The sequence below is a fragment of the Petaurus breviceps genome, unplaced genomic scaffold (assembly GCF_028583685.1).
Source record: "Petaurus breviceps papuanus isolate PSGF00001 unplaced genomic scaffold, PetGlider_PUasm1.0 90775, whole genome shotgun sequence".
In the NCBI taxonomy this organism is placed as follows: domain Eukaryota; kingdom Metazoa; phylum Chordata; class Mammalia; order Diprotodontia; family Petauridae; genus Petaurus; species Petaurus breviceps.
This window is the reverse complement of record NW_027187342.1, coordinates 2,974,906-3,001,554: the sequence shown is the minus strand read 5'-3', so window position 1 is coordinate 3,001,554 and position 26,649 is coordinate 2,974,906. Positions and strand designations below refer to the sequence as shown.

Genomic DNA, 26,649 nt, shown 5'->3' with positions numbered 1-26,649 from the left:
CCCCCGGCTTTAAAAAACTCAGATGTGGAAACCCAGATGTTGACTGGGTATGGATGTAATGGTTGGACAGTTTGGAAATCTGTCTACTTGATCTGTTTCTGTCTTGATAATTCTGCCTGTATACTTTGAAGTTCGGGGTGCTGACCTTTTCCCCTGAACAAGGTAAACGATATATGTCTGACTGATTAAAGTAAGCTTGTTAACCCATTTTGAGTTGCTTTCCTTTAACAAAGCAGATCCAAGAACCTGTATGGGCAGCCACCCTGAGCACTCTTGGGGTGCTTGCTGCTACAGGGTGCTAAATGTCTGAGTCCAGATTCCATCCCAGGTCATCCCGACACTGGAGCCGGTGCTGTGCTACCTGGCCGCCCCCTTTTTTTTGTCTTATAGTTGGGACTGTTGCCCTTAGAAAAATCTTATATACTGCTACTTTTGTAATCAGAGTCCTATGGGCTCCCATTTATCAATTATTACTTCTAGTCTACTGATAATGGGATGTGCATCTCATTTAGAGTTGTACCTGTTTGTGAGTTGTATAAATGTACAGCATGCCTAGTCACTGGAATTATTATTTAATATTCTAATGGAGCTGTGATGTTAGAGATTTGGAAGCTCCTTCCAGCACTACAGATCACAACCCATCCATGCCTTCCTATCTTACATGACTCTTGCTCTTCTCCCATAATTTCAACACAAGGGTCTACCCAAGGAGCTTTGCTCAATGTTTCCTAACATAAGGGTTAGCAGTAGAGCATTTTTGGCCGTCTGTCTGCCATCCCTATTCCATATGACCACTTCATCTTCTCTGTCTGCCCTGCTGTTTCTTGATGAGATCTTTATACCTCTTCTTCAGAGTCTCTCATGGGTTCTGTGTTTCAGATTGTTCACACTCTGAGCCTCTCCATTGCTCCCTGTGTGAATGGTGTTTTTAACTTTTTAAAGACTTGTATTTCATGTCTCTGCTGTACAGCAACACTAGTAGAAAAATAGTTGAAATGGACAGCCAAGCCAATTACAATTTAATAGGAGTGTTTATTAGCCGGCCGGCAATTGCCTCCCAGGTAAGGAAGACAGCCCCAAATCTTCTGCAGAGTAAGTTTTTATAGAACAAAATGTTAACAACAAATGTGTCGTTTCTAGTAAAGCCTTGGGTACCTAGCAAAGCCCTGGATACAAATAAAAACAGACCTGTATCTGAGGTATATTTTTAGCAAAACAGGTGGAAAGTTCCCTGACCATTGTGGCCTATCAGGTGGTTTCCAGGGATCCTGGTGGGGGTCCCTTCTGGCAGATTTTGACTGGGAAGGGGCTTTGGTGTATAATTTCTGGTAGGCACTTCACTCCCCCCTTTTCTTGATCATAGTTGATACTCAGACTCAACTGAATCCAGGGGAACATAGGTAGTGCGGAGAGCAAACAGCTTGTTGGCCTGGATCCTTTTTCTAACGTAAGTGGACAGACAATTTATGAGACATGGGGCCCATAATAACCCTAGGAATACTAGAACAAGTGGTCCTGTAAGGGTGGTTACAAGGGATGTGAGCCAAGGGGACCAATTGAAAAGGGACTGGTACCAAGACATGGATTCTTTGCAATCAGAGTCCCATAAATTGTCCCACTAAGAGTCCAAGACAGTCTCTTAATCTTCAGTTGTAAGTCACTGGCTGGCTCTGTTACCCACAGGTCTGGTGGGTCGAGAGAAGCCGTCACTTTGATGTGTGAGCGGTGGATCCAGGCCTTTCTTCTGGCCACCTCAACGGCAGAGGGGTTAGGCATGGGATCCCGGGGTGATGCCTGGTACACCATGTGACCTGGACTTGAGAAGGGAATCATTAGCAATCATACATAACAGCATCTGCCATCTGAAGTACAATAGGAGGTGGGGTACCCAACAGAATCTCAAAAAGGGGAATGAATTTTACACATATACATTCAGTTACAAATGTTAACACTAGCTTAGATAATGGATAACTACAAATTCAGATCAAAACAGCAAGTTCTCTTCTGCTTTACAACTTGTTACATCAATTCAGCAATAAACATGTCTTGCAAATGGAGGTTTTAGTGGGTCTCTTAAAATCACACTAGAGACTTTTTTTTAATACCAGGTGGAGGAGGTTAATTCACATTCCCTACTATTATTGTAACTTCACTGCAGCCCTAGCTCAGTTAGAGCCAGGACAACAGTGAGAAAAATCTTAATGGTTCTAACCTCTTACTGTCTCCTCAGCTCCATCAGAGCTGGATGATGGGGGAGGCCTCTGTAGCCCTAGCTAAGAAGAACTGGTACCACAAGGAAGAGAATCTTAGCAGTTGTAACTTGTCACTGTGGCACTGGTCTGGTCAGAGCTGGATCACAGTGAGAAGGCACCGTAACCTTAGCCTTGTCAGAGGCAGGGCTATGGGGAGGAGAATCTTAAACTTTTCTCAGGTGTTCATTCCTTTAAAATTTCAAATCTATGCATTTCCCAAATTACAATACTCCAAGACTTTAAGAGAAACTGCTTTTTATACAACATAGATAATACAACTGTTTACCAGTAACAATCAATCTGGTTACCTTAAATTCCAGTTTTGCAGTTACACAGAACTAAAATTTTTCTTGGTGCCAAATAGTAACCACAATGAATTCAGTTACCTGGATCTATATTCCCAATGATATTGCACAGTTCTCTTTCTGTGACCCAGGAAAGGGTTAAGTGTTGGTCCTATTCCAAAGTGCAGCTTTGAAACCTACATCTCTTTGATCATTGAAGTGAAGAATGATTAATCTTAAGGGAGAAATTTCCCATTCTCCCTTTGTCCATTTGTCTTTCTACTTTGGGAACTTGACTGGAGTCCAAAGAAGTAGAAGGAGAAATGTTTTTCTGCCAACAACCTTTCTTTAAGAGACTATCAATCTTTCTAGTACAGGTAATCTTACAAGGTGGCAGATTCAGAAATTTCTTTACACAATCACACAGACAGGATATACACAAAATGTAGCAGGGAGACAAAACAAGACAAAAAGTTAAGGTTACACACAGAAAAACACGAACCAAAGCTAACAAGACACTCCAGCGGCATCTTTGTCTCTCTGGTGGCCCCTTGCACTGATTCGAAAGGGGGGGGCTCAGGGGGAACCTCTCGAGAAGTGGAGAAAGTTCACTCCCTCCCTTTGGGGATCCCAGGTGGAGCAACCGAGCACCTGGAGCAACTGTTGGCAGTTGTCCCAGGTAGGCTGGTGAGTTAAGGATGGGGCCAGTCAGAGTCCTGGGATGGAAGAGCCCTGACGGGGTGGTTGAGTCAGGGGACGGGGCTCTGGCAGGAGACTGAGTTTGTGATCTTTGGCAGTGGCTCCCCAGGCTGAGACTCGGGGTCGAGCAATACTGGGGCCCTCTTTGGCTAAGGGGGTTTACCAAAAGTTAAAATTACAGCACAAACCAACAAAACGAGACGAAGAGTTAAGGTTACAGAGACAATTAAGGTTACAGCTACACCTAGTGACAGACACACAGAATATACAAACCAAAAGAAATGCAAGTAAAGACAAAACAAAACAAAGAGTTAAAGTTACAGAGACAATTAAAGTTACAGCAACACCTAGAATACATAAGACACACAGAATACATAAAGAAAGGTCACTCTGTCAGCGTCCTGACCTTGGAGGCCGGTAGGGGTGTTAATCCTGCGTCCAGCTTAGCCTCTTACTCTACCTGGGGCCGAGGAACCTCTCTCATTGGCCACCCCCTAGGTGCACTACACTACATGAGTACTCACCTAAAAGAACACCTGTAGACCAAATCGAAAGAATTTGGGAAGGACTCAGGTTCCCTGTCCGCTCAGGAAAACAATATGAGCCTGGGGCTGAGGAACATCTCTCGGTGGCCACCCCCTAGGTCGGACTGTTTTCCCAGCCCTCCAGGGAACCTGGTCTAGCTGTCAGTGTAGTGCCAAAGGCTATCTCAATGGGACCTCCGAGTGAAATGGACAGCTGAGCAATAACATGACAGCAATGCCAATTACAATTTAATAGGAGTGTTTATTAGCCTGGCCGGCAACTACCTCCCAGGTAAGGAAGACAGCCCCAAGTCTTCTGCAGGGTAAGTTTTTATAGAACAAAATGTTGTTAACAACAAATGTGCTGTTTCTAGTAAAGCCTTGGGTACCTAGCAAAGCCCTGGATACAAATGAAAACAGACCTATATCTGGGGTGTGTTTGTAGCAACACAGGTGGAAGGTTCTCTATATTGTGGCCTATCAGGTGGTTTCCAGGGACCCTGGCAGGGGTCCCTTCTGGCAGATTTTGACTGGGAGGGGGCTTTGGTATATAATTTCTGGTGGGCACTTCAATAGTATTGAAAAGATGGGCCTTTGCTTTCAAAACTTGGTGTCATTAAAGTAGCTTTGCAATTTCCTAAAGATAATTCAGCCTACTTTCCTCTTATTTAAGCTCTAGGCCCAGCTTGTCTGTCTGAACTGTGCCCAAGATAAACATGCTTAGAGGTTATGCATACAAATGCATACTTTAATCTGAATGCAATGTTCTTTATATACTTGGGCTTCATATACTGTGTGGCAGGATGATCAGAACCAAACTGCTTCAAATGACATTGTACTTAATACAATGGTCTGTGGAAGCATAGACTTGCCCGGTAGATTTTTCTGTTAGCTCTTGCCACTTTGAAGTATTTCTATGATTCTTAGAGTTTATACTGTTTTGGGGGTGTAGGGGTAGGAGAGGAGAAGAAGTATTGGGGGAGGGTATCTAGGATAATGCCATGGTTGAAAAGGGATAGATAATTGACTACTGTAGGGGGAAGCAAGAATTTTAACTGAGAAGAGCCTGAATCTCTTCCAGGAAGCTCTGCAGTGTTGAGGACTTGATACAATTAACACAATATCAACAAACAAGCATCTGAAGGACCTCACTATCCACAAGGAGGCCCCTTCCACTTGGGGCTCTCTGATGGGTCTCTGCCATCCCAGTGGTGAACTCCTCTTGGCAAGCATGCCCCTCCCTATTTATGCCTTACCTGGTGTGTAGTTCAAAGGATCACTGAACAGGATTCTTTCTTTTTTCTTTTAACTTTTAAAAAAAAAATACTTATTTATTTCCTTTTAGTTTATAGCATTCGGTTCCACAAGCTTTTGAGTTCCAAATTTCTTCCCCTCCTCCCCCCCCCTCTCCTCCATGGCAGCATGCAATCACATATAGGTTCTACAAATACCTTCATGTTAAACAGTAGTCAAGTTGTAAAGAAGGATTATAACCAATGGAATGAATGAGAAAGAAGGAACAAAACAAAACAAAAAGAGAGAGCAAGTAGTTTGCTTCAATCTGCATTCAGACTTCATAAATCTTCCTCTGTATATGGATAGCCTTTTCCATCATGAGTCCTTTGGAGTTGTCTTATAACTTTGCCTTGGTGAGGGGAGCCCAGTCTGTCAGTTGGTCATCACAGTTATAATGTCTCTGTAATTGTGTGCAATGTTCTCTGAACAGGATTATTTCTTTTTTATATTTTAAGAGATCTTGAATGATTTTGATGTGGTGATAGTAGACACTTTGTTATAAAAGAGCCTATAAGGCAACAGTTTGTTCTACCAAATCCGATGCTTTTTCATAATCAACAAATGGTAAACTCAGAGGGATCTTCAGTACTTTATATCTTTCAGCTAATTATGAAATGGTAAAGATGTGGTACATTGTTGAATGTCACTTGCAAAAAGTCTCTTTGCTTCCTTCTGTACTCTCATCAAGTAAAACTTCAATTCATGTATAGCTGACTCAAAGTCATTTTGTATAGGTGGGAATTTTCTTGGTCACCTTTTTGGGTCCAAGATTTTTTCATGTGACTTGTATATTGTCTTTCCTCCTTGTGATTATCTCTCCTACAGTACAGATCTCCTATATACATTTAGTCTAAACCAGTTGCTGTCCCCATCTTTGTTCTCTTTAGTATCTTTTCGCCTTTTTCTGTAAGTACAGTCTGGGCTGTGATGTTAAGGTCTAAGTGTGGGGATTCCATTATCCTTAATAGAAAAAAAAATTAAGATTGTTACAAGTGTTTTTCCATTTTTTTTTTCCTGCTTATTGTCTTTCCATTTTCATCTTTAAATGACTAGAATGACTTTGTTTAGTGGGGTATCTTGTCAAACTTTTCTTTAATCTGGTTTTACCCTCCTCTTCTCTCTGCTTTCTGAACCTATACTATTCATAATCATCCATCTTCCTTCTTTGGGATTTTACAAATAAATTTATATTCTAATCTGGTATATATAATCTAATCTATCTAATCTTCCCTTTGGTCGTTGTTTCTCTGTATTTGGCAGGTAAGTCTTATGGTTGATGACTAAGGTGCTTTCTGGACTTTGTTGGTCTTCTTATAGCAATTAATTTACATTGGTTAAACTTCTGGATAAAATTATAGTTGGTGTCAATGTCATTTTGGTTGTCCAGCTCCCATTTTTGATTATCTAGTTACTTGTTTAAATATTCAAGATTATTTCAATTATATCTTTTTTCCTCATTCTTCCTTTTAAAAAACTAATTCTGTTATTAAGTCTGATGAGTCAATGGTCTTAGCTAACCCAAAGATAACTCCCATCAGTACATCAATAACAATTCTTTTCCACTCAGGATTTAATATGTTTGATTTTTATGGTATTATTTAGAACTTAACATGACCATTATTTGTGAAAAAACATTTTTCAAAGAAAGTATTCATTACATAAAGGCATAAGGGTTCTTTGACTTTCTTATTCTATCTTCCTGAGATTACTCACATTTATTTCTCCCTGTTTCCCTTTTTCCCCATTGTTGCATTGAAGCCATCATTACTAAGTATTAATGCATGCTGATTTAATTTGGAGGATATTAAGAAATTCCTAATAGAATTTCCTTTACATCTTCATCTTTAGCAACTGATGTTGATACAAAAGCTGCATTTAGTTTCATGGTAGTCTCTTTTAAAAAGTTACCATTAGTACTACAATACATGTTGATCAGCTGTCCCAAGAAATGTTTCTTATTGCCTTTGAGTATACCAAGTTCTACCTGCTCCTTTCTTTGCCTCTCCAAGGAATAACTCTGAGTTATCCTTCCAATTAGCTGCAATGTTCTGCTTTTGTTTATAGCAAGAATGTCAGTACATATAATTCAGCTACCCAGCTGAATGTCCAGTTGTTTAGGTCACTGCCCAAGGATCTCATGATATGATTCTTATCCTGTTTCCCTTTTCCTGCTACTCTGTCACCCCTGTAAAAGCAGAACTAAAACTGCTTCTTATTTTCCTTTATTTCCTGGGTTACCATGACCAAAAATTTCTTCACTGGGTTGCCAGCCTTCTGGTATTGTGCCTTGCTATACATAGCTATGTTGGCCCTCCAAAAATAGACTATGTATATTGTCTGGACCATTTACAAAGCCTTTCCAGAATTATAGAACTTGCCATACCTTATGTTCCAGTGGTATAAACCTTTGAAAACCCTGGTTACCTTTGCACTTCAGTGAGGCACTGGAATAGGACTTGGTTCAGAAATATTTTTATAATGTGAAATGAAAAGCAAGTTCCATAAGTATTGTGATTTTAATGCTTTACATTGCTGATTACTTTTCACTTTTATGAATTTTTTTAACCTTAAGTAGTTGAAACTCAGTTGTAATTTCTTTTTTTTTTTTTCTAATTTAGATTTTGTAATGTAAAGCTAGATACCAACAATACTAGGAAGCAGCCGTTGCATCAGTTTGTACAAAGACAACTTTTGCCTCCTTCCACAGCATTATATAACACAGGTAAGATTTTCCTTTCTAAAAGAAATTGTGTTTCACAAAACTTAATTGAACTGGACTTAAGACTTTCTTCAATATAAGAGAATAAGTTGTATTTTTTTAAATTTAGAGATCTTTTAAAAAATGCATTATTTTATGCGATTATAGAATGTAGAGTTGTAAGAGACTTGCGAAGCAACCCCCACCCCCATTTTATATATATATATATTTTAGCATTCCCTTTATTGGGCAGATAAATCTTAGCTTATAAGGTAATTTTGGAATATGCTGTAATAGCTAAAAATTTTCTTTATATATGATTTCTCTTGGTACTACTTTCTACTACCTTTAATACTTCATCAGTTGTATATTCCAGATGGTAACTTGTAAAAAGGCAATAGAACTATGAGTTTTTATTTAATGTATGTGTGTATATAAAATTAGGGAGAGAATAAGCATTTATTAATCTAGGCCCTGTGCTAAATGCTTTTTACAAGTGTTATCTTGTTTATTCCTTACAACAACCTTGCAAGGTAGATATCATTATCCCCATATTTACAGTTGAGGAAACTGAGGCAAAAATGTTAACATGCCCAGGGTCACACAGTTTATATGTGTCTGAGGCCACATTTGAACTCAGTTTCTCCTGACTCCAGGTTCAGTACTGTATTCACTGTTCTACCTAGCTGCCCCTGGAAATGACAAACTTAACTGGCTTGCCCAGATACATACAGATATGTCAGATTTGAACCCCAGTTTTCTTCACTCCCAGTCCATTGTTCTTTCTCTTGCACAGCATTGACAAAATGATGAACTGGGTTTTTGGTATTTTGAGGTGCTGATAGGATATCCAGGTGGATCTGGACAGGAAGAAGTTGGAGACTGAGGTCAGGGGCTCAGAGGAGGTCAGGATGAAAGATAAGTATTTGGGAGTCATCTTCATAGAAGTGGTATCGAAGTCATAGGAATAAATAAGATTGTCAGTGAGAGTGTGTATAAGAAAAGAGGGCCAAGGACAGACTTTTGGGAAACACCTACATTAGGAGTTTAGAAATAATGTGAGTAGCCTTCAAAAATGATGGGAAAGGAATGATTAGTGAGGTAGGAGGAGAACAAGGAACATCTAGTATCTCTGAAGCTGATAGAGGTGAGGGTATGTAGTGAGGGAGATGGTCAACAATGTAAAAAACTTCTGAGGGTCAATTAGTATGAGACTTGAAAAGGTTAATTGCATAGGAGAGGTCCAAAAGTTAAATGAGAGATTTGAGAAGACAGGAACCACTTTGAGCTTGGGAGTCAAAAAGTTCATGCCTAAGATGAGCTTTGAAAGAAGGGGTTAATGATACTAGACACATAAGGAAGTCTGTTTCAGGCATGGAGATAAGGTCAGAGGGATGCACAAAGGATTGCAACTGGCAGAGATCAGGACACGATCATTGCACAATTATAGTTCATCCAGAGCATAGACTACTGTGAAATGAGGCTGGCTAGAGGCATATTTTTGTGGACTTTGCAAACCAGTTTAAGAAATTCATATTTTATTTGCTAGGCTGTGGAGGGGAAAAAGTTGAAGTGGATTTTGGGAAGGAGATCCCAAATTATTGGAGGAGTAAGATTTTGGAGGGGATACAAGAATATGGGATTGAGGACACAGGTCAAGGGGTTAACTTTAATTTTTTTTGCTTTTTTTTTTTTTTTGGAGGGAAGTTGGGGTTAAATAACTTGCCCAAGGTTACACGGCTAATTTGTGTGTGTGTGTGTGTGTGGGTGTGAAGTGTCTGAGGCTGGAACCAAACTCAGGTCCTCCTGATTCTGGTGCCGGCGCTTTACTCACTGCGTCACCTAGCTGCCCCAAGGGGTTAACTTTAACAAAAAGGAAAGCTACCTATTTCCTTGAGACCAGGGAAAGAGGAAAGAGGATGTAGTAATTTTTAAAAATGGAGGATAGAAGTAGCCAATTTACCTCTAATGGTCTCAATCTTCTTAGTAAAGTAGTATATAAAATTATTTGCTGAGAGTGAGGTGGGAAGAGGTTCCATTTAGGTGTCTGAGGAGAGGAAATGGTTTGGAAGAGCTTCTGTGGATAGTGTGATTGACAGAGAATCCATAAGAGCTGAGTAAAAAAAAATTCCCTGTAAAAAAAGGGCCCAGTTGAGATTAGAGAGTATTATTTTGCATTGGACCCACTTAATATGATTCCTGCAGAAAAGTAAGACCTATCTGTGGCCCAGCTGTATTCTTTATCCTCTTTCTTGTATTCATATAGATGAACCATCTTCCAGTTCCTTTCCTAGTGGGACTGGTTTTCTCAAATACACCTTTAATACAGAATTAAATAGTAAATAATAACAGATACCTCCCCATTCTCCCACTCCCCTCATTCCCTCACATCCATTCTTTCCTCTTCCCCTTTCAAATAAGGAGAAAGGGTCAAGATACCACAAGCTGACAAATTGAGAGTATTTTCATAATGGTGAATACAGAGCATTTCCATGGCAACCACATCTCTTGCCAAATAGTTTTCATTTTAAACTTAAAATAAAATATGTTGTTACCTTGTTATTTCACCATGTCCCTAAGATCTAACACTTATTCACATATTTGAGTAGTTTTGCTTGTGCTAGGATAGTTTTGATTTAATTTTTTTCAAAGGAATTGTTGCCATGATGGGTACCTGGAGCAGCAATTTAATATTATAAATTCTTGATTCACCATTTCATCCTATTAGTCATAATTGCAAGATAGGAAATGAAAGTTATAGTTTTTTCTTTATCTGTGACAAAAAGTAAATCCATTCTCAACTTGATCTGGAAACTGGAAGAAACAGTAAAAGATAAAAATCATCCTGATTCTCTGAAATCAAGAGTCCAGAAAGCATTTTGCATTGTCACTTAATAAATGTTCTCAGTGTTAAACTGCCTATCTTATATTTTCTTTAAAGGAAGTATGCTGGTTTAGACAGAACAGAGTGAAGCATTTTGCTTCAGGATCTGAATTATAGAGAAGAAATTTGAGTGGAATGGGACAAGATGCTAAAGTATTGTATTAAGGCCACTCTGCAAAATGACTAGGTATTCTTTAATAATAGTGTTATCCAGAATTTGTTGGACAACTATAGTCTAGCTTTGAGAATATTAGAATTCTTAAAGGAAAATTTAAAAACATTGAGATTTTTAGTGACTATTTTTTCCATAATAACATATTTTTCTTTCTTCCATCTTTTAGTGCGATGCATGTTTATCCAAACACAGGATACTCCCAACCCGAACAGTTTGAAATTTATTCCAGGAAAACCAGTGTTGGTATCACAGACCATGGATTTTCCTACACCAGCTACAGCATTCCGCTCCCCTCTGGCTAGGTATTTTAAAACAATTCATATATTTCCCCAAGTAATATGAGTGACTGATGAACCATTGTTAAGATAGCATATTTTATGTGATCTAGATTTTCTCATTATAAAGTAGGTGTGTGTTCTCTAGAAGCTTTTATACTTTTGTGGTGAAGAGAAAAGAATAACAAGGGTTTATAAGACATTTATTCCAAATAGTGACATTTTAAAGTAACTGTACCACTCCCTTTCCCTTCTCATTGCTATTACCTACTAGCCTCCATCCAGCTTTTTAAATTCTTCCATGACTTTAGCACATTCTTTCTTTGTAGCTCATTTATCATCTTCCATCTTCATGGATTTTAGTATTTTTAATAGAATTTATTTATATATCAACAATGAGGACTGGACTTTGTTTTCCTTCCGATTTTCTTTTAAACTCAGTCTATGATATTGAGTCCTGTACAAAGAGAGGAAAAATGCTTTCCATAATAGGGAATTGAGGGTGGTGGGTATGGGAAGACAGACAGACACACACACACACACACACACACACACAGACACCCCCATGGAGGTAAGAGAAGTTTTGGTACGTGGGGTCAGGGCTCTTGGTTGGTCATTCAGTCAGCAAGCATTTTATAAGTGCTTATTATGTGCTCCTAGGCAATGTACCTAGGATACAAAGCAGACACTGGAAATACAAAGAAAGGCAAAAAAAAATAGCCAGTTCTGATGGGAGAAGCAACATTTGAATAACTACATACAAAATAGATACAGTACAAACAGAAGGAAATCTCCAAGGGAAGGCATTAGCAGTTGGATGGGTAGGTGAGGGGAGCCTGGAAAAAGGAACCAGAAAAGACCTCCTGTGGAAGGTGGGATTTGAGCTGAGCCTTGGAAGAAAGCTAGTGAAGCCAAGAAGCAGAAGGTGAGGCAAGAGCATTCCAAGCCTGAGGAACAGTAAGAAGGAAAGCAGTTGAGAGGGTGTATGTGAGGATGAACAACTTTGGATGGGGAGGGTTTGAGGCAGTGGAGTACACTAACCATTGAGAAGTAAGTTCAAGGAGAGAGAGTTCTGTAGAGAGAAGCCAGTGATTAGACTGCTCAGAGTCCTCCCTTGAGGTCTAACCTCATGACAACTTGGTGATCCAGTGGTTAGAGCACTGGGCCTGGCATCAGAAACACCGGAATTCAAATCTAGCTTCAGACAGTTACTAATTGTATAAGCCTGGGCAAGTCACTTAACCTCTGTCTGCCCCAGTTTCCTCAGCTGTTGTGATTAAGGATAATAATTGCATCTGCTTCCAAGGGCGGTTGTGAGGATAAGATGAGGTTTTGCTTATAAAGCATTTAGCACATATTAAATGTTATTTTGTTTTGTTTTTAAATTCATTAATTTATTTATTTTTAGTTTTCAACATTCATTTCCATAAGTTTTAAATTTTCTCTCCCTCCCCAAGACAGCATGCAATGTGATATGGCTCTACACATAGATTCCTATTAAATACATTTTCACATTAGTCATGTTGCATAGAAGAATTTATAATGAATGGAAGAGACCACAAGAAAGAAAAAACAAAACAAAGCAAAACAAAAAAGAAAATAGTCTGCTTCACTCGGCGTTCTGACTCCATAGTTCTTTCTGTGGATGTGGATGGCATTTATCATCATGTGTCCTTTGGAATTGTTTTAGGGCCTTGCATTTCTGAGAAGGGCTGAGTTTATCAAAATCAGTCATCATACACTGTGACTGTTTCTGTGTACAGTGTTCTCCTGGTTCTTCTCACTTCACTCAGCATCAGTTCCTATAAGTCTTTCTAAGATTTTCTGAAGTCCTCCTGTTCCATCATTTCCATCACAATAGTATTCCGTTACAATCATATAACACATCTTGTTCAGCTGTTCCCCAGTTGCTGGGCATTCCCTCAATTTCCAGTTCTTAGCTACTACAAGGAGGACTGCTATAAATTTCTAATATGTTTTTTATAAAAAAAAAAAAAATGTGTATTGGTACATACTGTGTTGTGTGGTAAAAACCTTTCCCATGTTTTTCTTGTTTAAAAGCAATTGAAACTATTCTCTATATATTTAAAGACAGCTGAATTTCTAGACATTTCAAGATCAAGTTGTGAACCTATTCCAACTGGAACCAACCCAGAAATAAAGAGCTTTTATGATACCCTATTCTATTACTGACATCAGAAATAGCTTAGCTTTCGGAAGCTGGTGAGGGGAAAGTAATTTATATGCTACTTGGACAGAAAAGCCATTGTGTAAGTGTGAGATATGTCACAGCATCAAACTGTGAAAAGGGGAATGTTGGATTAAATCTCTTCTTGCTTGGTTTTCAGAGAAAGTATGCTAAAGGATTTTAGATCCAGATGCCATCAAAATAGACTTTTAGGAATCTCTAACTGCTGCTAAGTGCCAAACATAATTAGATAATATATATCCGCTTAATCTTTTTATCCCTCTCCACTGTATGCATGATTCATGGCACCCTAAACAGGTGTAGGTTCAGGTGTAATTTTTTAAAATTTCTAATTAATCCAGATTCACATTCTAGCTCAAGTGATGTCTGCCAAAATTCCAGGTGGCAAAAAACTTTTTTAAGTTTAGTCTTTTAAAAGCAGTATCGTTTCCTGAATTTAAAAAATTCAGTTATTGGCTTCTGCTGCTTTTAAGAATTATTCACTTAGATAACTAACTTTGACAGACTGGGCTCCTCAGCAATACAAGGTTAGAAGACAACTACAAAAGACTTATGATGGAAAGGGACTTCCACATCCAGAGAAAGAGCTACAGAGTCTGAATGCAGACTGAAGGAAACTACTTGCTCTCTCTCTCTCTCTTTTGTGTTTTGTTTTGTTTTGTTCCTTCTCTTTGTTTACTCCATTGGTTATGATCCTTCTTTACACCTTGACCAATGTTTATTGTGAAGGTATTTTTTTTTAACATTCAGTTCCACAATTCCTTGAGTTTCAAATTTTCTTCCCCTTACCCCCCCCCCAAAGTGGCATGCAATCAAATACAGGATCTACAAATACCTTCACATTAAACATTAGTCAGGTTGTAAAGAAGGATTATAGCCAATGGAGTGAACAGTGAGAAAGAGAAAACAAAACAAAACAGGAAAAAAGAGAGAGAGAGAGTAGTTTGCTTCAATCTGCATTCAGACTCGGTAGTTCTTTCTCTGGATGTGGATATCTCTTTCCATCAGGAGTCTTTTGGAGTTGTCTCATAACCTTGCATTGATGAGAGGAGCCCAGTCTATCAAAGTTAGTTGTCATACATACATTATGTCTGTAATTGTGTACAAATTTCTCTTGGTTCTGCTCTTCTCACTCAGCATCAGTTTATATAAGTCTCTCCAGGTTATTATGAAGTCTGTCTACTCATTTCTTATAGTACAATAGTATTCCATTATATTCATATACCACAACTTGTTTAGCTATTCCTCAATTGATGGGCATCCCCTTGATTTCCACTTCTTTGCCAATGCAAAAAGAGCTGCTATAAATATTTTTGTATATGTCGGTCCTCTTCCCACTTCTACAATCTCTTTAGGATATAACCCTAGAAATGGTATTGTTGGGTCAAAGGGTATGCACTTTTTTTTTTTTAAGCAATTGGGGTTAAGTAACTTGCTCAAGGTTACACGGCCAGTTATTTCTGGGTGTGGTGCTAAGTGTTGGAACCTGGATTCGATCCCCAGGTCATCCTGACACTGGAGCCGGTCCTCTTACTCGTTGAGCCACCTGGCCACCCCTAAGCAATTGGGGTTAAGTAACTTGCTCAAGGTTGCACGGCCAGGTGTTTCTGGGTGGGTAATAAATGTCTGAGCTCCGACCCTTTCCCCCAACATGGTGCCAAAGGCGAAGAAGGAAGCTGTTGTCCCCCCCAAGACAGAAGCCAAGTCCAAGGCCTTGAAGGCCAAGAAGGCAGTGCTGAAGGGTGTCCATAGCCACAAAAAGAAGAAGATCCGAACATCCCCCACCTTCTGGCGACCCAAGACACTGAGACTTCGAAGGCAGCCCAAATACCCTCGGAAGAGTGCCCCTTGCAGAAACAAGCTCGATCACTATGCCATCATTCAGTTTCCTTTGACCATCGAGTCTGCTATGAAGAAGATTGAGGACAACAACACCCCAGTCTTCATTGTGGACATCAAGGCCAACAAGCATCAGATCAAGCTGTAAAGAAGCTGTATGACATCGACGTGGCCAAGGTCAGCACACTGATCCGTCCTGATGGAGAGAAGAAGACCAATATCTGACTTGCTCCATACTATGATGCTTTAGATGTTGCCAACAAAATTGGAATCATCTAACTTGCTGTGTCCCCATTCCACCTACAATAAAAATAAAGTTTTCCAGAATAAAAAAAAAATGTCTGAGCTCGGATTCAATCCCCAGGTCATCCTGACACTGGAGCCGGTACTCTTACTCGCTGTGCTACCTGGCCGCCCCAGGTATGTACTTATTTATAGCCATAGTTCCAGATTGGGTATAGTTCCATGGGCATAGTTCCAGATTGTTTTCCAGAATGGTTGAATCAGTTCACAACAATGCACTAGTGTTGCAGTTTTTCCACATCCTCTCCAGAACTTACTATTTTCTTGTTTTGTCATCTTAGCCAGTCTGACAGGTGAGATGTGATACCTCAAAGTTGTTTTGATTTGCATTTCTCTAATCAATAGTGATTTAGAGCATTTTTTCATATGCTTATAGATATCTTTAATTTCTTCCTCTGAAAACTGCTTGTTCATATTCTCTGACCATTTATCAATTGGGGAATGACTTGTTTTATAGATTTGACTCAGTTCTCTGTATATTTTAGAAATAAGGCCTTTATCAGAGACACTGGTTGTAAAAATTCTTTCCCAATTTTCCACTTCCCTCTTAATCTTGGTTACAATGGCTTTATTTGTACAGAAACTTTTCAATTTAATGTAATCAAAATTATCCATTTTGCATTTCATAATGCTTTCTAACTCTTGTTTGGTCATAAAATCTTCCCTTCTCCATAAATCTGACAGGTAAACTTTTCCTTGCTCTCCCAGAATGCTTACAAGTCTCATGCACCCATTTCGACTAGATTTTGGTATAAGGTGTAAGATACTGGTCTGTGACCAATTTCTGCCATACTGTATTCCAGTTTTCCCAGCAGTTTTTGTCAAATAATTCTTAACCGAAAAACTGGGGTCTTTGGGTTTATCAAACAGTAGATTACTGTAGTTATTGACTGCTGTGTCTCGTGTACCTAATCTATTCCACTGATCCACTACTCTGTTCCTCAGCCACTAACAGGTAGTTTTGATGACTGCTGCTTTATAATACAGATTAAAATCTTGTATGGCTAGGCCACCTTCCCTAGTAGCATTTCTTTTCATGAATTCCCTTGATATTCTAGACCTTTTGTTCTTCCAAATGAATTTTGTTAATATTTTTTCTAGCTTTATAAAAAAATTTTTGATTGGTATGGCACTACATAGGTAATTTAATTTAGATAAAATTGTCATTTTTGTTATATTAGCTTGACCTAGTCATGAGCAACTGATGTTTTTCCAATTAGTTAGATCTGATTCTGTGTGAAAAGTTGTTTTGTAATTGTGGTCATATAGGTTCTGGATTTGTTTTGGCAGGTAGATTCCCAACTATTTTATAATGTCTACAGTAACTTTAAATGAAATTTCTCTATCTCTTGCTGTTGAATTTCATTAGAAATATATAGGAATGCCAAGGATTCATGTGGGTTAATATCAATGTATTTGTAGAACCTATATTTGATTGCATGCCGCCATGGGGGAGAGGGGAGAGGAGAGGGAAGAGAGGAAAATTGGAACTCAAGACATTGTGGAGCTAAATATTGTAAAGAAAATAAAATAAATACATTTTTTAAAAAAAGAATTATTCATGGGGCAGCTAGGTGGTGCAGTGAATAGAGCACCAGCCCTGGAGTCAGGAGGACCTGAGTTCAAATGTGGCTTCAATAACACCAAAAACTAGCCATATGAACTTGGGCAAGTCATTTAACCTCAAATGCCCTACCTTCTCCCTCCAAAAAGCCAAAAAGAGAAAAAATTATTCACTTAATAGAGAGGTCAAGACTTAGAATAAGTCTTCATGCCAAACTAATCTCATTTCCAGGTTGCTAGAGTGTTAGACCACAAAGGGATGTCACAGATACAGTATAACTTTATTTTAGCAAGATGCTTGCAGAGGTTCTTGCAATAGCCTTGTGAACAAGATAAAGGAATGTGAACTGAATAATAGCAGTCAAGTTTGATTTGGTATCATGTGGTAATATTGGTCAACCAATCACAGTTAAGGGGCAGTAAAGTAGTGTAGAGCACTGGACTTAGAATCAAAGACTCATCTTCCTGAGTTCAATTGCAGCCTCAGATACTTACTAGCTATGTGACCCTGGACAAGTCCTTTAATCCTGTTTGCCTCAAATCCTCTCTGTAAAATGAGCTAGAGAAGAAAATGGCAAACTACTCTAGTATCTTGGCCAAATGGGGTCATGAAGAGTCAGACACAGCTGAACAACAGAATATCACTGTTAACCTGGAAGAATGAAGCAGTGGCATGTCACAGGACTCTGTCTTTATACCATGTATTTGTTCCTTTTTTTTAAATGACTTGGATAAAAATAAACATAGAAAAGTTTGCAGATAATGTAAAAATGGAAGGGATAACAAGTGTGCCAGATGAGCTGATGACAATCAGAATCAGGTCACACGGCTAGTCTTGACTAACCAAAAAAATGAACTGAAACTAACAGGGTTATATTGAGGATTGTTATAATGAGGAATAATGTGAAGTCTTTATGTAGACCTTAAAAAGTTGGCTGCACGTGTTCAGGATCCTTTGGACTTGGTTCATGTGAAAATTCAAGACCTGTGAAATTTAGTTGTTAATGAGCTTAAATATAAGCACAAAGTGTAACCAGACATCTAAAAATGATACTACATTCTTAGATTGTGTCAATAAAGAAATGGCGTTCAGATTAAGGGAAATAGTGTACTCAATGTAGTTTGATAAAACCATGATCTGATAATGTGTTCCATTCTAGTTTCCTCATGTTAAGAGGAACACTGACAAAATAGAATTTATCTGGAGCAAGGTGACTGGTAGAGAATGGAAACCCCTTTTGATGAGCAGTGGTTGGAGGAATTGAGGATAAATATGCTGTATTAAAGAAGATTTGGGGTAGGGGTTGGAGGCTGTCTTCTGGGTTTTTCCAGGACCTTGCACAAAAGTCACTCCTACTATCTCAATAACCTTCAGTCTTTCCCTCACTACTGTCCCCTTTCCCTCTACCTAGTAAACTACTCAGGTCTTGCTGAGCCATTTGCTTACTGTCCTGTCTCTCTTTTCCCATTATTAAATTTCTTTTAAAATTTGTGAAAACCTATATCTACTTTCTTATTATCTACTCTTTCCTTTTCACTCAGACTTCTTCCCACACTCCTCTACTGAAATTGCTCCCAAAGATCACCTGTCTCTAGACCCAGAAGCCTTTTTCTCATCCTTATCATTAACTTCTCAGTAGCTTTTGACACTGTTGACTGCCTCCCTTATATCAAATGTTCTTTTCTTATTTTCAGGTGTATTACATTACAATTACATACATTGTTCTCCTAGTTTTCTAATTGTAACTTCTCTGAATCCTCAGACTCAGTTTCTCCTAACCAGTTAATATACCGTGTTTCCCTGATAATAAGACACTGTCTTATTAATTTTTTTGGACAGAAAAACACCAGAGGGCTTATTTTCAGGGGAGGGCTTATTTTAATGAACATTGACAGCAATTTTAATAAACAGGTAAATGTGAACAAAAAAATGTACCTTTATTCAATAATGATCATGTCATCTTCTTCAACAACATCGTCATAAGTGTCCATACCCTGAATTCCGTCCTGGATGTCTTGCGCCTCCATTTCCTTCAGAAGAAGTGGACCCAATCTGTCATGTCCAGCAATATAGCTCTGTTTAAATGAATATGTCTTGTCCAGGTAACTTGCTCGTAGTGCCTTGGAGACACAGCTGTCAGTAATTTTATCCCATGACTTCTTCACCCAAGTCACGACTTCTTGCAGACAGGGCTTCACAAAGTTTCCACGCTGATTTCTTTCCATTCTATTTTCAGTGTAGTCATTGACTTCCATGCGCAAATGGTCCTTGAATGGCTTGTTTATTACAATATCAAGGGTCTGGAGATAGGCAGTCATTCCTGCAGGAATCATTACTTGATCTATTCTTCTCTCTGCAAGGAAGTTCTTCATTTCTTTAGCGCGGTGAGTGCTGGCTGAATCCCAGACTATCAGACCTCTTTGGTTACCTCGCATAACAAGTGGCAGCATTAAATCAACCCACTTTCTTATAACGGCTTGTGTACACCAGGCTTTTTCGGTTTCAAGAACATAAATGCCAGATACACGTTCAATCTTATCTTTCTTGCCCTTACTGATGATTAGAGGTGTGGCTTTCTTTCCATCCAAACGAATTGCCAAAACACAGGTGACCCATGCACTTTCATAGCCAGTGGTGGGAATGTAGGTTGACGTTGCACCCCTGTGATGAATTGTTGTTTGAGATCCTTGTCCCATAAACACTGCAGTTTCATCCATAGCAATCATATTGCAGGTTTGGTACTTGGAAATGTCGATCCTATCAATAAAGGACTTGAATGCAGGTGCACGTTTAATAACTTCAGCATCTTCCAGCTTAAACAGTGTTGTTGATCTTCTTAGGGACAGTTCATACCGTTGAAGGAAACCGTCCAACCAGTGTTGTGATGCTTTGAATCCTTCTGAGACCATTTCAAACTCTGGTGCCATTGAAAGGGCAAATGCTTGAATACCATATCAGCCCTGCGCACAACCAAGGCCTTTGCTCTCCTGTCAGCAATCCATTCACCAATGAGGATCTCCAAGTCAGGATATAAGGGCTGGCGACCTGATCCAGACCTGCGCTTTTTCCCTTTTCCCTCATCCACCTGTTGATTGAGGTTATTATAATCTGCTCTCCATTTTCTGACCATTCGAAGATCCAAAAGTTTTTCTTTACAGAAAACTGCAAGATTCTTGCCATGTGACTCCTCTACAATTGCTTTCTTATACTCAACAGTATAGCTCTTCCTTTTTGTACTCATGTCTGGGGGTCAAAATAGAATAATAAAATTATGACCATCAGTCCTTCTTTTCACTCCATCATGCCCCCTGAGTTCTTCTTTTTTCCTCCATCATGCCCTTTTTATCCTCCATCATGCCCCCTTACTCCCACTTACATACCGGGTTTTTATGTTGTCCTGCCTCAGCTCTCCTCCGTGGCACTGCTCTCAATGGCGCCAGCAAGCAAATCACTGGGGAAGAACAGGATGACGCGCTCACTGCTGCAGCTCTGATTGGATGCAGCTCGGAGCGCGGCATGCGTTTCACGGTGGGGGAGAACGGTGCATACAGAGGGTACCGTAGTGTAGCGCAGGGGATCACCTTCACTACAGTAGCAATCTCAATAGGGCTTATTTTCGGGGGAGGGCTTATTTTAGAGGAATCTTACACAGTAAGGGGAGGGCTTATTTTCTGGATAGGTCTTATTATCGGGGAAACACGGTAAGCATTCTGGAAAAGTCTGTCTTTAATCCTCTTCTCTTTCTACACACCCTCTCTTGTCAAGCTTATTCACTCTCACTGCTTCAACTACTACCTCTGTGGAGATAATTCTTATTTCTGTGTATCTGCTCTTGCTTTGTCATCTGAACTCTGACCTCACATCTGCAACTGACTTCAGTCAATCTTCATTTGGGTATAATACTAACAAGTCTAATTTATTTTTTTTATTGTTGTTTTTTGCTTTTTGGAGGAGGGAAGGCAGGGCAGTTGGGGTTAAGTGACTTGCCTAAGGTCACACGCCTAGTAAGTGTTAAGTGTCTGAGGCCCGATTTAAACTCAGGTTTTCCTGACTCCAGGGCCAGTGCCACCTAACTGCCCCAGATGTCTAGCTTATTAACATGTCCAGAACCTAGTTCTTTATCTTTCCCTCTTCTGATTTCATTGTTTCTGTCTTTGTCACTACTATTCACTCGGTCTCTCATACTGGTCACTTTTAGATTATCTTTGACTATTTCTTTTCTCTCACCTCTCATTCAGTCAATTATGTATGAGATGCTGTCAGTTCTGTCTATGAAATATCTCTCAATACATCACCTACATTTTTTTTTCCTATTGCCATCAACTTGGTTTGGCTGTTGTTAACTACTCACATGTGCTATTGTAACAGACTTCTTTCTGGTCTCACCACTTTCAGTCTTTCCCACCTCCAATCCTTCCACCATTCAATTCTATCCCAGGCCATCACTGCTTCTCTGGCTTTGCTGGCTTCACTTTCTTTTTCAGTATTGATTTATTTTAACTTGTTCAACTTGAAACTGTTTTCTGCTTTACCTAATCACAATCTCCTTGCATTTTATATGTGCTTCATTCCCCATACGCTATTTACCCTCACTGTAGCCTCCAGGATTCAGCTAAAGTTCCATCATCTGCAGGAGATCTTTCCTGGTCCTTTCTAGCTGTTAATGCCTTCCCATCCAATAGCTATTATTCTTTCCATTGTACCACATTGCCTTAATCATTAAGACCATCACAAAGCAGGAACCCTAGCCATGATTGGGTCATGTATGGTGAGAAGAACAACATATGGGGACAGAACAAGGACCCATCCTTGTCCCCTCCTGCCACTTTCCAGCAATGTCAGCAGAAATATTAATGATAAGAAGTTATAAAATAAGATTTCATATAACATATTTGAAGCAAAAGTTTTTTGAGGTTCTAGTAAAAGACTGCTAAATCATAAGGTATGGCACACGTGAGACCATAAGATTCAGCTATGGATTTATATGGAACGTGTTCTGTCTTAGAGTAGTTGTGACAAATGTGCCCCCACCTAGGATTTCCTTTGAGAGCACCTAAATTTTATTTATATCTAGGTCTTTACAGAAAAAAATGAAAGGACCCAACTAAATACTTGGCCTAACAATACATCAAATATGGGGTAGACTGACAGAAAATACAAAATACAAAGGCCTCACACACACCCCCAATAGTCAATAGAACTCTTCTTTTATCTCTAGAAAGGGACCTTTTCTTTTGGGGCCATTTTTTTTTTAATGAAGTTCTCTTTACTTTATATCATGCTATTCATAGACTAAAACTATTATAGACATCAGATTTTATTCATAAAAGTAGGTTATGCAGTATTATACAACATTGTCTTCTCTCTGTTATAAGAGTACAGAACCTCTACTAGCTTGAACATGGGTCATTTCAAAGTAAAAATAGTCTTCATGTATTTGTCCAATAGTTTTCCATAGCAGGAATAAGTTAGGTTCTCTTCTGTGGCTGTATTACCTCAGTTTTCTCTGTGTCTGGGTATTTGCACTTCTTTGGCTTCTGCCTCAACTGTGTGGGGTTTGTTTTGCTTTTTAATTCTTGTGTTTGTAAAGTGTCCTCTTTCCTTTGATCTGTCCAAGGTAACTTATTCCTTGATTCTGACTAGAAAAATTAACATTAGCATCATTTCTAATGGAGAAGTTATCTCTTGCCATTGTCAAGTGTTTGCAGTCTATTCTGAAATTATTTCCCCAAGGTTCTGTGTGACTCAGCTCCTAACCTTTTGGGCACCATTCATCTTTTCCTCACTTTGCCATTAGTGGACTTTTGGGTGATATGAGCAACAAGATGGGAAACTAGACATTTTTTCCGACCTCCCTGACCTCCCAGGCCTCTCCAAAACAAATTTGGCAGCAAAGATAAAACACCTTCAGCCGTTTTCATGGTCTAGGACGCCTAGAAGATAGTTTTTTTTAAAAGAAGTTAAAAAAAAAAAGATAGTTTAAAGAAAACACTTGGGGAGGGAGAGGGAGAAAATTTGGAACTTAAAAGCTTTTATGGAACTGAATGTTGTAAACTAGAAATAAGTAAATAAATTTAAAAGAAAGAAAAAAACCCAAAGATTGATACTCACTGACCATCCTCCACATCCCATGCTCCTGGCAGCAAGACTGAACTAGAAGATCCAAGGACATATGGGCTAACTTCAAAACCCAGCCCTGAACCCTGTTCCCCCCTCCCTCTTTTCAGTACCATAGAGACCGTGGCTCTAGGCTATGGAAGTTTACTTGGGCCTCAGTAGCCAGTTTGGCCATATCCTTTTAGGAGCTGTAACGCAGAATCACCAGGGCTGCAAAGCTGGTGCTATAGAAAGCAGGCTCCAAACTACTGATGATTGGGAAAGCAGACTCTGCTGGTGCCAGAGAAAGTGGGCTTTGAACTTCTGGTGCCATGCCAGAAAACTAAGGAGCTGAAGGAGTGGAACAGGTCACCAGCATAGGACACTGTTCAGGTAGGGAGCTGTGTTGCACTCCACCAAGCCTGAGGGAAAGAACATAGCACCCAAGTGAGGCCACCCAAAAGCCAGCTGGGGCAGAGGGCTAGGCTGCTGAACCATGAATTGCCCAGTGTGAAAGGAGGCTGAGACACTTTGAGATACAATCCCCAAGGAAACCACAATCACAGGAGAGGGATTTAGGAAGTAAGGAAAGGAAAATAAGGGGTAGGGCATGGGAAAGGAAAAAGTGAGGGTACCAAAAAGATTTCAGGAGGGGGAAATCTCAAAGATCTTGAACATTAAACAGATAAACCAACAGGAAAAACAGTAACCACAGAAGGAGATAATAGCCTCCAGATCTAACAAATGGAAAGGTTTCCTCATCAGTAAGACTCAAAAAGATGCACTGGCTAGAGAGCTAGTTTGGGAGTCAGAAGGACTTGGAACCAAGTCCCACCTCAGACATATCCTGCCTGTGTGATGCCTCTCAGGGCTCCCAGGCACCCACAAGTCTACACTGCAGAGCTGTTGTCTACCTGTGGTCATAGAGCTCCTCACTGGACACTCTCTAAATATTGAATGTTAGATCCAGTCACAAAACAAAGACTAAAGAATCTTGTGAACTACGAATTAAATTAGAAGTATAATTTTCCCTACAGCAAAAGACAAGATGATAGCTGATAGGTAGTTTTAACTATAGAACGAAGTAAAATGTTCTAACACTTGATGAGACAGAGGAACTGAAAAATTTGAGAACATGGAACCACATCATGCTGTTCCTTAGTGATTTAAAAGAAAAATAAGTATCATGAAAGCAAAATTTCTGTCTTGCACAGCAAAATGAATAAACAGAACAGAAAAATTTGAATCTACAAAGGCAAATCTCACTAAAGAAACAAAATAGAGAATGCAGATACACAGAAGTGAAGGACAAACTAAAAAAAGAGAAACAAACAAAAAAATATGCTTACTATGCAAGCAAAGCATATGGATCTCAAAAACAGCATGCTTAGACAACCTAAGGATCATAGGTCTCTTAGAAGAAGACAGAACAAGAAAAGAATCTCAACACCATAATGAAGGAAATAATGAAAGAGAACTTCCCAAAATTTCTGAATCTAGGAAATGAAAGCAATCAAGAGAAAGGAATAAATTAAATACAAAAGAAAGGATATTTGAATAATGCAAGAATATTCTGCATCCACTAGAAAAAAGAGGAGGGAATGGAATAATGTGTTCCAGAGAGCATTGGAGTTCAATATTAAGCCCAGGGCTAACTATCCTACAAATATGAGCTTAACCACATAGTACAAAAGATGATTGTTTGATAATAAAAAAGTTTGAAACAATTTTTAGGAAGAAAACCAGAGTTGAAGTTATGTGCTTCCTCAACACCCCAAACAACAGGAATATATGAAAAGTCAGTAAATTCAGCAGCCAAGGACAGCAACAGTGACAGTAGAGATGTCAATAAGAGACTTTTTTCTAAATGTACATAAGGAGACAGCAGTGAGGGTGTTAATATGGTAGATGTAACAGTGAAGAGACAGGGGACATTATGGATAGAACTTGGTGACATTTGATCTACAGGTGAAACAATGGGGTTTTTGTTTTTGATGGGACTTTATTATAACATGGGAGGGGACATGAAGGGGGGAGGGGAGCAGGAGGATAGAGAGGAGTGTATAGTCCACTAGCTATGTCTCAATCAGTGATTCCTTAATGCTGTTCAACATAATTCAAGAATTTATTAGGCAGATTCTGGGATTCTTTGAATATAAACCACCTGGGGTTGATTTGTTTTAATTATTTTAACTCTCTTCCCAGTGACAGTCATTTGGTTCTCTATTTTAAGTGGGTATGAGTCATAGAAAATCTTTCCTTTAGATTTTTAAGGAAACAGAAATCACATATACAACCTCCTACCCTGTGTGACAAACTCCTCAAAAACACCCCTGACAGGTTGTTTCTGCTTCAGTACTTCCTGTGGTGGGAAATTCACTGCTTCACAAAGTACCTCCATTCTTTTTTTTTTCTTTTTCTTTTACCAACTCTGAATTTTAGGAAGGTTTTCCTTGTATTTCCTCCCTATAAATTTTATTCATTCATCATAGTTCTTCTGCCCTATGAAGCTACTCAGAATAAACCTAATCCTTTTTTTTATGTAATAGTACTTCAAATTTTTTTTTTTAAAGCAGTCAGGGTTAAGTAACTTGCTCAAGGTTAGTACTTCAAATATTTGAAGATAGAAATCATGTTTCCTAACTTTTTAACTTCTAACTTTTCTAGAATAAATATCTAATTGCTTCAGCTATTCTTTAAAGGAAAATCTTTCCACACTCTTCACCATTCCATATCCCTTGACTCAGTAATACCAACACTAGACCTATGTTCCCAAAGAGAAAAAATAAAGAAAAGGGCCCATATATACAAAAATATTTACAGTAGCTTTTTGTAGTGCAAATAACTCGAAACTAAGGAGTACATATCAATTAGGAAATTTCTGAGCATATTGTGATATATGAATGAAATATATTATTGTATCATAAGAAGTTATGAAAGGGACAATTTCATGCAAAGCTAGAAAGGAAGACATATATGATTCAAAAGTATAGCGAGCAGAACCTGGAGAACAGTTTATACATTAACAACAATGGGCCAAATAATAACAATTTTTTTTTTTTTGGTTTTTGCTTTTTTTGGAGGGGCAGTTGGGGTTAAGTAACTTGCCCAAAGTCACACGGCTAGTAAGTGTTAAGTGTCTGAGGTCAAATTTGAATTCAGGTCCTCCTGACTCCAGGGTCGATGCTCTATTCACTGCGCCACCTAGTTGCCCCAATAAAAACAACTTCAAAAGACTTCAGAACACTGATTAATGCAGTAAGCAGCAGTGATTCCCAAGGACTGGGTAACGAAACCCACTGCCTACCTCCTGATAAAAGCATAATGAATTCAAAGTACTGATTGAGGTGTCTGTTTCTGGGCACGTACAGTGTAGGTATCTGTTTTGCTGGACTATGCATATCTGATACAAGGCTTTTATTTTTCTTAAAGTCTTAGAAGAGTTGAGGGGTAAGGGGGGTCTAAAATGGGGGGGGGGACAAAAGAAGGTAATTGAAACACTTTAAATGCATAAAAGAATAGAATGAAAGTCAGAAAACGGACAAGTCAGA

The 26,649-nt window shown here is 39.0% G+C and overlaps 1 protein-coding gene across 3 annotated transcripts in view; it reads left to right on the top strand.

Moving 5' to 3' along the window:
- Nucleotides 1–26,649, top strand: part of NFU1 (NFU1 iron-sulfur cluster scaffold) — a 57,456-nt gene that overhangs the window by 5,207 nt on the left and 25,600 nt on the right. The window contains exons 2-3 of one of the 3 annotated variants that reach the window (XM_069068892.1): nucleotides 7,674–7,777; nucleotides 10,979–11,114. The exons of 1 other annotated variant lie outside the window; for it this stretch is intronic. In XM_069068892.1, coding sequence (XP_068924993.1) covers nucleotides 7,674–7,777; nucleotides 10,979–11,114 — 240 coding nt within the window. The remainder of the gene's footprint in view (nucleotides 1–7,673; nucleotides 7,778–10,978; nucleotides 11,115–26,649) is intronic. One more of the 3 variants, XM_069068894.1, reaches the window with a different exon arrangement.